This window comes from Sclerotinia sclerotiorum, genomic scaffold (assembly GCF_000146945.2).
Source record: "Sclerotinia sclerotiorum 1980 UF-70 scaffold_15 genomic scaffold, whole genome shotgun sequence".
NCBI classification, from domain to species: Eukaryota; Fungi; Ascomycota; class Leotiomycetes; order Helotiales; family Sclerotiniaceae; genus Sclerotinia; species Sclerotinia sclerotiorum.
In genome coordinates, this window is record NW_001820821.1 from 1,050,749 (window position 1) to 1,062,849 (window position 12,101).

Here is a 12,101-nt window from a genome sequence, read left to right on the forward strand (position 1 = left end):
AAGTAAGATATATTAGTAATGCTATCTATCTGTCAATATTCTCTTCGCGGCGCCATACCTTGGAGAATGTCCTGTTGCCAACGGTCTACTCGTCGTCCACCGCAATAATCCAAGATTTCGTTGTTCTACGAGGTATTTTACATCTTTTAGGTTGGTGGAACGTTCTGCGTGGCTTGCTGTGTACCAGCAGCGTTATGAGGTTTGTGTAACAACCCAGAAATGTGTAGAGAATCGATTGAAAAGCAACGAAAGTTCCATTATACTAGTATTAGCTTTCTTATTCTCGAAGACCCGTGATCCTCGAAATGAAAAGGGAAAGGAAACCATCGTAGACGGGATATTTTCCCGGTAGCATCACAATTTACCTGCCAATGATAGTAACGCCCAAAGCCATGCACCAAACTCCGGAATTGTGTAGTTTGCCGGAAAAATACCGAAATTTCCAATTCCATTGGTATTATCGTCACTGCTACTATGGGTCATCTAGCATGGTAGTCATGCATCTTGATGGCCCATACCGGGAGCGCCTCACTCAAGCTGAACTCTTCTGCATCATAACCAGCCGCTATTACGGTAGGAAGAAGTACATTTTCGAGTTGATGAGCAGCACCTCTTCGATTGGGTTTCCAAGCAGTGATTTTCCTAATAGTCTCTCTGAGGTAATCCGAGTAGAATGTGCTAATATACAAGTCTGATTTGCGACATTGTTGAGACGGGAACCACAGCTCTCTCTTTGTGGGATCGTTTGGGAATGATTCGACGTTAAAGTGTGAGAATGCTCCTTGCCAATGTATTCCTTGAATGCTCACGTTTGTGGGCTTGCAAAGATTGTATATAGAAGCCCCAAGTGAATAGAGATCGCTTTCGTGAGTATGATATTGGTTTGGAGGAAAGTTTGGAAGCTGACGCTTGGTCATTGCAGGAGGATTCCAGAGGAGTTCAGGAGCCCAGAAGGAGGATGTCCCGCATGCTCCGGATCCCTGCTGATGATCATCAGTGGCCAAACCAAAATCACTTATAACCAGATAGGGATATTTGGAAGTATTCTCCGATCTCGACCGCATGAGAATATTATCAGGTTTCATATCGCGATGTAAAATTGGTTTCCAGCCCTTCTCTGGTCCAGAACCCCTATGCTTGTCGTTGGTTATGAATGACTTCCCACCCCAAAGATAGGAAAGAGCATCGCAAAGCCCAATAATAGCATGCCAAACAAAGCGCTCAGGCACGCGTGCCTCGTCTCTTGTTCCCAAACGTTGAGCATAACATTTTATGAGGTCATCCAGAGATCCTAAATTACAAAACTCGAGGTATAAGGATGCGTTTGTTGGATGTACCATATCCGGGGCTATGAAGGCATTGATATAACCTGCGAGACCACCATGTTTCACTCTATGAGTAATCAGAATTTCGACTACGCCAACTCCAAGTTTTCCTTTCCAAGTTTGCAATGCATCTTTCTTAAATCTCTTTTCAACATAGAGCGCGCCGGTCGCCTTCAGCCGCACAACGTGCACACCACCATTCATACCGCCTAGCCCGCCGTCCCCGCCGTCGATAGTATGCACGATCTTATACTGATTTCGTATATCCACATTCTGGATATGAGAGTGTCGTGACTTTTCGAGAGTTCCTATGGAATTCTTTGTTAAAGTTGCGGACTCTCGAACCACTCTCGAGACACTGAGAAGTTTTGAGTTCATCAAGTCTTCATCAAACCGTGGATCTTTCTTTGACCTTTCTTTTGTATGCGTGTTGTAATAATATTCGCAAGGATTTGGGAGAGACCTATCGACCTTCAGGTGCCAAGGCTTCGGAATCAAACCTAACATAGGATGAACATAAGTCGTCTGTTTCTCAGGACCACGGAAATAAACTCGATCATTATCATCAAGAAACGCTTGCCACCCATTAGGTACATTTGTCATTTCTGGGATGAGTGGGTTTATCATCTTGCTAGGTAGCCTTGAGCAAAAAAAAAGAAAAGATTCGATATGCGAATATTTATGTCCGAGAATACAAAAGTTGTTAGGCGATATGTTGGGGATTTGAAGAGAGGTACGGAGTAACGAACAGAAAATAGAGAAGATATACTGTGATAATTTCCAAAGTTGTGGATGTATATTGTAAAGATTCATGTGTGAATCATACTTCTAGAATTCAACATGTGAATCTGGGCTCTATGCTAGTCATTAACATAAAGCGAAGCAGATATGAATTAACAGAGTCTAAAATCAGCTCACTTTTTCCATCAATATTCTGCGAATAAAAGATGTCGGTCGATGAGAATAAATATACTTTCGAGCTTTGCAAACGTAGAGGGATTAAGGCCAAGCTGCATCCCATCGTTACTGACTTCAAGCTGTTGAGGGCCATGACAGTAAAGAAAAATACCGAAGCACGAAGTAAAGCAACGAGGCAAAAGGCCAGAGAAGTTCCCTTGAAAAGTTTGGGTGATGAATATATTCAGCAACAAGCTTTACACCCTAATCAAAATTATACATACGAACAGTTGCTACAGAGCTATCGAAACTTCTTCATGACTGGGCCATTGATGAGGTGCCTAGAGGGCGACGAGAATATCGACGAAAAACTGGTTGGTGCAGTCACTTCAATTTCCTTTTGTGCGACAGCTATATTTGGGCAACCCTGATCAACTTCAATATTCATGATCTAGGGAAACGAACTTCTGACGAGATTACGGGAGGAAGTGCGGAGAATGCCACCAAGTAAACCAGCCCGACCGGGTAAACGAATAACTTTTGACGACTACCGCGGAGAACTTCAAAGCAGAGCATTTTGGGATAATGTTAGACTGCAGCTCCAAACTGACGAGGATGATAACATTAATGATAGCAAATCAAAATACCCCTTCGAAGAGTCTACGGATAGAAAAATAGCGGTCCATGTGAAAGCAAAAGCCCGAGGACTTCGATCTTTGAAATTGGTAACGAAGATATATGGACGTCGTGATGATATGAGATTTAGTAAATGGCAAGGAGCATTAGGAACAGGAAGTCTTCATGGAATTAGTTTTCGCTACAACAAATTGGTGTCACGACCCCACGAATTTTAGCTTCAAACGACCTCGGCAAGTTCCGACATATTCGAGTCAATTCAACACGTATCTTTCGCAATACATACCATCTTCACATTAATTCTCCAAACCACAATTACACAATCATGGATCCATTTTCAGCAGAGGGCGAGCTCCTCAACTTGCACAACTATTTCCACCAGGGACAATACCAAGAAGCCATTGATTTCGATACCAGTGCCCTTTCACCGGAGAATGCACTTCCAGCGCGCGTTATTTCACTAAGAGCTCAAATCGCACTTGGACAAGCTGAGGATGTTCTCGCAGATGTACAAGGGGAAGATAATGCAGAATTGAAGGCCGTAGGAGCTTTGGCTGTATTTGCATCCGGGGATGAAGAGAAAGCTGTCGCGATGGTATCTAAGCTAGCAGAGGACTCAAGCGACAATGCGACGGTGCAGGTATTGGGTGGAACAGTGCTACAAGCTGCAGGAAAGAGTGAGGAAGCTTTACAATTGTTGGCATTGCACCAGGGTAACCGTAAGTTATCTATCCTTGGATCGTTTTGTAGCAGCGGACGTAAACTAACTATGGGAATAGTTGAGGCCGTGGCTCTCATTGTTCAAATCCAGTTGGAACAAAACCGTACCGATTTAGCTATCAAAGAAGTTCAGCAAGCTAGAAGATGGGCTCAAGACAGTCTGTTGGTTAACTTGGCCGAGTCTTGGGTGGGACTTCGAGTTGTAGGGTCTCTCGAGTCCAGTCTACAAATATCATTTAACTAATATATCCAGGGCGGTGAGAAATACCAACAAGCATTTTATGTTTTCGAAGAACTCGCACAAGCTCCATCAACATCGTCAACTCGAAGTCTTGTCGCACAAGCTATCGCGGAAATACATCTAGGCAGATTAGAGGAAGCAGAAGCAGCATTAGAACAAGCTTTCAGCAAGGACCCAGAAAATGCCGAAGTTCTCACGAACAAGGTCGTTCTGAACACTATCTCAGGGAAGGATTCCAGTGATTTGTTTAGGTATGTTTGTTTTCCTCGCAAATGCCGTTCTTATTTCAATGAATTCGTGGAATGCGAAAGTTCGAAGTGTTCTCGAACTTTCAGAAGTACTATTTTAGAGAATGGTTGGAGTAGTGATTTCCACATTCAGCAAATACTTGTTCAACATGGTAGTCTCACTTTTTCTAACAATCGTCATCTAGTTCGTTAAAAAGTACCTCACCAGAACATACATTCCTGAAAGATTTGGAGGAAAAGAGTTCACTGTTCGATAAAGCAGCTACAAAGTACTCTGCAAAGGTCGCAGCCGCATAATATTCTTTAGCAGAAACGAAAATATATTAGGGCGTTGGGGAAATTTATATCGTTGTTTAGCGAGGGATTAGGAGAAGAGTCTCTAAGTGTTGAGAAATTAATGCGAGAGGGCATAGGAACTCGATGTATGATCGAGTGCATTTGATGGATATGGTATGCTTTCAAATGAGACTAGCAGTTTCAGAAAGACAAGTTAAAATGGTACGCAAAGATAATAGAGAAATGAAAAGAACATCCAAACACCATTTAAACTTCCCCATCTCTTTATGATTTACTAGGTAGGCTATCAGAACACAACGAAAAAGCCATCTAGATCTCCAAAAGACAACTCGATTCCAATACCTTGATAAAACACTTAAGATCCACTTTCATGGACACATTTCACCATTTCACCATCTCACTACAAATTTTTTATCCGGCGTATTTGTCTGTCTGTTTACATAATCACCATGTCTCAACTCAAACTGTCTTATTGTTTCATTTCACTCACACAATCGGAAAATCAGAAATTCTGCACTGTGACATCATGATATCGTTCGTTTTTTTTTGTTTTTTTTGTTTTTTTTTTTTTGGAAATGTTCGAAGTTTGAAACTGTGGAATTTGAAAACTGTGGAATTGGATGGGTTGATGATTGTATAGAAGGGGTATGGAGTATGTACATTGTAGAGTGTATATTCATGGCGTGCATATATGGAGGGAGGCAGTATGTATGAGGGAATATTGTGGATTGGATATTAGTGAGTGAGAAGCAGATGAGTGATCTTAGATTTTAGATATTAGAGATAAATACTGAATTGGAATAAGAGTACTCTGTACGGAGTAAATGAGATACGATACTCGAGTATGCAAAATGACGCTGTAATCCTACATGTGAATGAAATTATTTACTTGTGCTGTAGATAGGACCCTTTACTCATAAATCATCTGATTCTTTGATTAGTTGAATAACCAATTATTCAATGAACCAATTATTTAAAAACGTGTATGTAATATGTACCTAATGCCCTATGTATATTTCCAGCCGCCTGCATCAGGTTGAGAATCGGTACAGAGACAGAGTAAGCAAGCAAGGCAGCGCTTGCATCGTGGCTTGGATTCCTTCCTTCCTGTATGATACGGAGTACTCGAGTAAAATGTATAGATTAGCCTATAGGATTCTTACATATAAGCATACATACCAAATTGACTCAATACGTGGAAGAACCTCAAGTCCCTTGATAGTATTCGGAATCTTCCTATTGGAAAGTTGGACCGTTTCCTTACATTTACCTTACTCGTATACATACTCGTAAGAGTACATGAAAAGATCGAGATTTACTCAGTTTCTTACATGCTGCATCCAATTGTTCATTGTTTTCGGTTGTTGTGCTGGTGATGTACAGGGGTAAGATACATACATACATACATACATACATACATACATACATACATAAGCTTCCCTAGAAGTTGTTAGCGAAATCGAGAGTTTATGATGTCATTGTGCGTTTTTTTCTCTCTTCTTGTTTCTTGCTGAGCTGAACGAGCCAGTCCAGCCAGCTGTGAAAATAATTTACTAGGTACTGTATTTGTTTGATGATTGATAACCAATAAATCGGTATCGTGAAAAAGTTCCAGGATATTGGATCTGACATATACCCAATCACAAAAGCAGAATCTAGCACAAAAATAAAAATTTTCACATGGGAAATCTCTACTTCCTTCTGTAAGTATCTATGTATCTTCAAGAATCTTCTCCCGTTCCTTCTTACGCCGAGTTATCATGATGGATGATTGATTGATCGAATCGAATCTAATCGAGTGTCCCCACCAATAAACTTGTTCGTGCACTGCCTGCCCCTCTTTCATACATGCCCCACTACATCCAAAGTAAACAGGATCTATTCTTACAAGAGAACAAGATCGATATTGTGTCTGGACATCGATATTGGGATTTTGAGAAGCTAACTATCAAGAGATATTCTGTGTGATTGGTGGGATGGTTTGCCAAGCTTTGGCTAGATTCGAGGTTTTGCTGTGTGCGTGTGTGTGTTTTAAATTATCGTGAGAATTTGATGCACGGGTTCACCTGGGGAGATGCGTTTGCGTTTGCATTTGCATCATGTAGTATGGAGTCATTATTTCCTTTCCTCTCTTTTCAAGATGGGGTTTGAGAGTTGGCTTGTTTGAAAGTTGGGGAATAGGTAGGCACTGACTGCGTGGAGATGAGGATCAGGAAGTCTTCAGATCTGATACAGTAGTTGATGAATATAAAAATCTGGAAGCGCCCTCTCCTTTTCCTTCCGATTTATTTTTCTCTTTTGCTATATAATCATCTAAGCATCCTTCCTACTATACCAACCAACAATACCTTACTTATCCACAATCCACAATCTCAAACCCCATTATCGGCGTTTAAACTTCCAACTCCAGGATTCAAAAGACCCATATATATATATAAATCAACGTATCCCGCTCTCCGCCTTCTTCCACCCTCAAACCCAGTTTTGATACCCATTATTTCCTCACTACTCATCGATTTTAAACTCGATCGAAAATTCCATCTCGCCCCTTCCATTTCTAGTTAGAATATCTATCTCACTACTGTTTTCGATACCTACTTATTATCCTTCTTCTTCTTATTAAATCTTTTCATAATGCCTTCTGCAGTTACACCACCACCATCACTTAGTACCCAAGATTTGGCAGTTAAGAAAACAAGTTACTCTCGTACTCAAGATCCCGAAATGTTGAAGTGTAAGAGGAAGATTATTTGTTTCTCAGGTATGTGTTTTTTTATTCGCCTCCTCGCCTCTCCTTTTTCTCGATATCCATTTATATATGTATACATATATTAGATAGATACTAGAGTAAGAAAGATAATAAAAACAAACAAACTAACACAACCACCCAGATTTCGATGGCACAATCTTCATGCAAGATACGGGACACGTCCTCTTCGACGCCCACGGCTGCGGAGAAGAACGTCGTCTAATCCTCGACGAACAAATCAAAACAGGCGAACGATCCTTCCGCGACGTATCAGAAGAAATGTGGGGATCCCTCCGCGTTCCATTCGAAGATGGATTCGCAATCATGGAAAAATCCCTCGAGATTGATCCTGATTTCCAAAAATTCCATCGCTTCTGCATCGATAACAATATCCCATTTAACGTCATCAGCGCGGGATTAAAACCCGTTCTGAGAAGAGTTCTTGATAAATTCCTCGGAGAGGAAGAAAGTAAACGCATTCAAATCGTCGCAAATGAAGCCGAGATTAGCGAGGATGGAAGTCAGTGGAAACCCGTTTGGAGACATGATACTGAGCTTGGTCACGATAAAGCATTATCGATTACCGAAGCTAGAGAACATGCACAGTTGGAATGTGAAGATGGAACAATCCCCCTCATTGTCTTTATCGGGGATGGTGTATCGGATCTCCCAGCTGCGAGACAAGCTGATGTATTGTTTGCGCGGAGAGGATTGCGATTAGAGGAATACTGTCTAGAACATCGTATTCCGTATATTCCATTTGATACTTTTGCGGATATTCAAAAGGAGGTGCAGAAGATTGCTGAGGAGGATCAATTGAAGACGGGTGGTACAGGTAAACCTGTTAGGTTTAATCCGAGGGCTAATTTGTGGAGACGAGTCTCTAGTAAGAATGCTGTAAGTTTTTTCCCTTTCCTCGTATTTGAGACCTCATCTTCATCTTTCATCTTCTTCATACTAATATTCTATTTCAAGGTTCCTTCATACGTAGCAGCTACCCCTACAAAAGAAGAAAAAATGTTCTTATGGCCAGAATCTTTCTCCGAGTTGAAGGAAAATCGTCCTTCGACTATTCAAGAACAGATTGTTGCTTAAGCCTTAGGATCATGCGGGGATGGAGATTTCTTCCAGCTTTCTTTCATTTGCTCCATATTTTCTCTTGGACTGCATTTTTATTTCATGGTTTTTAAGCTGGCATGGCGTTGAGGTTAGGCATATACATAGGTAGCCGATTGGGTTTATGATTTTGAGAGATAATGTATTTAAAATTAAAATCAAAAGTTTTATAAAATTGAGGATTTTGAATGGAGAGTGAATTGTTATTGTGATTGTGGACAGATATTGATTATGGTACAAGTTGACATAAACTGCTGGAAACGCAAAATGCAATTGTTCCTTGCTTAGAATCTACTATTGACGGTCAAAAAATCGATAGCCTCAAAGGCTCATAAGGTTATATATATTTATTAATTACAAATATATAGATCGGCCTCGAGTGTTAGTCGTAATCGACTTATAATATTTACAACAAATTATAAAAATAACTATTTTATAGTTTAAAAAATATAATTTTTGAGAAATCTATAATAAATATAACAAGAGTTATGTATAGTAAAGAATTGTTACGTTGTAACATTATAACTATTATCACGTGTTATAGGATCACATGAATAGTCTTGTGAGGGAGCGAGGGAGCGAAGGAGCGAGATTCGAATCTCGCTCCCCAGCTCCATCGCTCCAATGTTGGAATACGAAGGTCTATATAATCAAGATGGATTCCCTTTGTATAGAGCTTCGTGCTCAAGATCAAGATCAATAATTTAGTATACTCTACTATTAGTTACGAATTGCATATCATCATTGTCATTACTTTAAGTCCCTGCTTGACGCCTAGTGTGACCAAAAGGGTGTTTATAGACCAGCAATTGTATTTAACTTAGAATCTACAGGTGAAGAGCACCTGTAGATGGGGATAGCTACTCTATATATACACAAATGAATGGCCTAGCCGCAATAGCTAGGCAAAAAGAAGTCATATTTATTCCTCCAATGATCTTACTTTACCGATAACCATTGATACCTAGTACTTGTCCGGATCTGATCCTCAGGTCACCTAAATCGCATACTAATCTCGAGTAATCGTATCATGTGTGGACATGGTTAATGTACCTGAGGTTTCTTATATAATAAGGGTGGGAGGAAAGCAGGGATTTCCGTCACACCTAGTTATAAACCACCTCGAGAGCCTAGAGCACTTCCACGTGATCTAGACGGCAAACCTCGTAACAATAACCTACTATAATATTTAATTTAAATAAAAGTTATGTCGACTAATAACAAATGAAATAGTTTATATTTAAAATATATTTCAATTAATTCTAGATTGTAATTACAAAAGTTCAATTTTGAAAAAAATAAATTATTGGAATATGTTTTTGTCGATCAAGTACAAACAATCACGTTTTTTTTCGGATACATGTAATGAAATCGGGTGTACCACTAAATTTTATAATTCCAATCAGATCACTCCTTATGCATGTGTCTCCATCAAATTCCTCGAAGCAACCTTTCTGCATTCCTCCAAAACCCTTAACTGATCCGCAACCTCACCCAATTTCCCAATAACCTCTTTGTTGGCCCCCACAAACCCAAAAATCACATATGGAATTCCAACATCTTCACAAAACGCCCTGACATATCTCTGCGCCTTCCTCAAATTATGTCTTGGCAGTCTCGGAAATAAATGATGCACCACCTGGAATTGCAGTCCTCCGTGCAAAAATCCATCCAAGGGGGATAATCCACGTCCATCGTGGTTCTTATCATTTTCTGAGCGAACGACTCATTGACTCCGAGATTAGAAGTCGACATGGCGAAATGGCTGAGCGTTAACTGGACGTGGAGTGGAGCGGTAACCATATGCGAGATGAGGAGGAATATAAAACGTGAAGACCAGCTTGGGATGCGCAGGTAGAGGGTTTCATAGCCAAACCAGTACCAGAAAAATATTTGGCCTGCCATCTCTAAATAGCGGTGCCACCATGCTGGGCCTTTGCGTGGTACTTGTGTGGAACTCAAGAGGTATGGCCATGCTAATACGTACAGATTGAACCTCCCCATGAGAAGAATGGGATAATAGAGAAAGTGCTGATATCTGATAAAAAATTGGGACGCAGCGTCAAATTTCATATCTCGATCATAGTAGGTTGAATACAGGGAAGAGAAAAAGCGATGGGAAATAGCGAAGAAAGGCATGTGTTCGATGTCAGGATCGTGTTCGGGGGAGTTGGTGACGATGTGATGGACATTATGATTTCGCTTCTACCAACCGATGGAAAGGCCGCCTAAGAAGTCGGCTATGAAAATCCCAATACAGGAGTCTGTGTGAAAGCCATGGGTTATGCCCATGTGTCCGGCGTCATGGGCTGTGAATAATAGTTGGTGCCAGAATAGTCCGAGGAAGAGACCAGATAGAGCATAGTATGAGAAGTGAAGAAGTATCCAGAAGAGACTAAACAGTATTATGTATCGTACGATTTCGATCGCGTAGGAGCTATAGGGGCATTGATAGAGTCCCTCAGATTCCAATTTCTTATCGAGCTGCCGATATTTGGAGATAATCTCATCTTGGGACTTTTTGTCGAGACAGGGATAGTTTGAGAGATCTGTTGATATTGCATGTGCTGTCAATGCTTCCGCAAATGTGAACTTCACTTTTTTGGTTCTAATGAGGACAAAGAATAAATTCGGGGGATGAACGACTCGTTGCCTGCACGCCGCAAACGGACTTCATTCCCTGTCCCCTCAGTATAGGACAGTGGCGATGGTGGACTCAAACTCCCTGACACGCTAAAATCTTCTTCAAACAAAGATTAGCCATCCTCGTGCTTCGACTCAAGCGTCTTGAAGACTCCCCCATGTATTGGAGGCAAGAAGTTCTCCCATCTTCTGTCTATTTCCCCTATCACAAACTTTTGCATACGCATCTGTGCTTCCTTAGAATGTAATGCTTTGATCTCACCCGTTTCGTCACGACCGACCATATGTAAGATTGATTTATCTCCGCCTGGGTGATATGGTAGCCAAGCGTCAGCCTTCACCACTTGTCCACCCAATATGATTATTTTGTGGCCATCTGCTATCAACCCCTCGATTTCTCTCCGAGTCCACATACGAGTTTTGGGCAACATTGTCGACGACTAAGAAACTTGACTGAAGATGAATGCCAGATACCGAACAAATGACAGATGATGGATGTCTGGCCTCAAACACACAATGGAAAAAGGCAATCGTGTAGAGTGTCGTATGTTGCAGTGTGATCTGCTTCTGAACTCGAGAATTAGGGCTAGGGTTTGGCAACGGGCTATTTTTTGAATGTGAAAAGTGGCAGCACTTGCGTTTATCATTGGTTTTTCTCGATGTCGGCTAGCGGTGTAATTCTCATGCAAAGTTGCGTGTTTGGACAAACCCGGAGAAGCGTAAGCCAATCTTGAGCCATTGTGCAGGGTTTGGTGAATTTTTATGCTGAAACAGTTAGTGCCCCAGCCCTTTTACAGGTGTTTCTACGTTTTCACTTTGCAGTATTCGGAAAGGTTTAAACAATGATTATTTAAGACTAGTGGTATCGATATTCTAGAGAATAATTAAGTCAGAGTGTTCTGAAAACGCATGCTTTTAGCAAGAGTATCAAAACCGCTTCTAGGAGAAATATGCAAATTTTATATTACTGATCGCTCTCTTTCACGTAGTTCATGAATTGGAGCCTGTAAAAGTATCATGGATCACCATTACATTTAGATTTACTCTTCTATGCGCGAAGCTGAGCCAGCAGAAATTCATACGTTACTATCCAGAGTGATTTCTTCAGTTACTTTCAAATCCTTGCCTTCCTACTTCGTCATTTTCAGGACTGAGTTCTTGGGTGAAAAATGATAACAAGAAACCTACAGCTCCCATACCTGTGAGCACCAAGAAGACGGCCATGAAGG

General features: G+C 40.9%; 7 protein-coding genes across 7 annotated transcripts; 3 read left to right on the forward strand and 4 right to left on the reverse strand.

The window, feature by feature from the left end:
- Positions 1-479: 479 nt before the first annotated feature.
- Positions 480-1,928, reverse strand: SS1G_10463 (predicted protein; the record flags this gene model as incomplete). Its single annotated transcript, XM_001588865.1, has 1 exon — positions 480-1,928. One exon carries the CDS (start codon positions 1,926-1,928, stop codon positions 480-482), a length of 1,449 nt encoding a protein of 482 aa, XP_001588915.1.
- A 344-nt stretch (positions 1,929-2,272) lies between these two features.
- On the forward strand, positions 2,273-2,733 carry SS1G_10464 (predicted protein; the record flags this gene model as incomplete). The annotated part of the gene is made up of 2 exons (XM_001588866.1): positions 2,273-2,453; positions 2,678-2,733. The coding sequence occupies 2 exons, from the start codon at positions 2,273-2,275 to the stop codon at positions 2,731-2,733; spliced, it is 237 nt and encodes a 78-aa protein (XP_001588916.1).
- Positions 2,734-3,183: 450 nt separating this feature from the next.
- On the forward strand, positions 3,184-4,364 carry SS1G_10465 (hypothetical protein; the record flags this gene model as incomplete). The annotated part of the gene is made up of 4 exons (XM_001588867.1): positions 3,184-3,577; positions 3,638-3,780; positions 3,832-4,070; positions 4,253-4,364. 4 exons carry the CDS (start codon positions 3,184-3,186, stop codon positions 4,362-4,364), a joined length of 888 nt encoding a protein of 295 aa, XP_001588917.1.
- A 2,634-nt stretch (positions 4,365-6,998) lies between these two features.
- Positions 6,999-8,208, forward strand: SS1G_10466 (hypothetical protein; the record flags this gene model as incomplete). Its single annotated transcript, XM_001588868.1, has 3 exons — positions 6,999-7,125; positions 7,256-8,010; positions 8,089-8,208. The coding sequence occupies 3 exons, from the start codon at positions 6,999-7,001 to the stop codon at positions 8,206-8,208; spliced, it is 1,002 nt and encodes a 333-aa protein (XP_001588918.1).
- Positions 8,209-9,643: 1,435 nt separating this feature from the next.
- Positions 9,644-10,134, reverse strand: SS1G_10467 (hypothetical protein; the record flags this gene model as incomplete). Its single annotated transcript, XM_001588869.1, has 2 exons — positions 9,644-9,836; positions 9,953-10,134. 2 exons carry the CDS (start codon positions 10,132-10,134, stop codon positions 9,644-9,646), a joined length of 375 nt encoding a protein of 124 aa, XP_001588919.1.
- An 851-nt stretch (positions 10,135-10,985) lies between these two features.
- On the reverse strand, positions 10,986-11,156 carry SS1G_10468 (hypothetical protein; the record flags this gene model as incomplete). The annotated part of the gene is made up of 1 exon (XM_001588870.1): positions 10,986-11,156. One exon carries the CDS (start codon positions 11,154-11,156, stop codon positions 10,986-10,988), a length of 171 nt encoding a protein of 56 aa, XP_001588920.1.
- Positions 11,157-11,976: 820 nt separating this feature from the next.
- SS1G_10469 (hypothetical protein) lies at positions 11,977-12,096 on the reverse strand (the record flags this gene model as incomplete). Its single annotated transcript, XM_001588871.1, has 1 exon — positions 11,977-12,096. The coding sequence occupies one exon, from the start codon at positions 12,094-12,096 to the stop codon at positions 11,977-11,979; it is 120 nt and encodes a 39-aa protein (XP_001588921.1).
- Between the last annotated feature and the right edge of the window lie 5 nt (positions 12,097-12,101).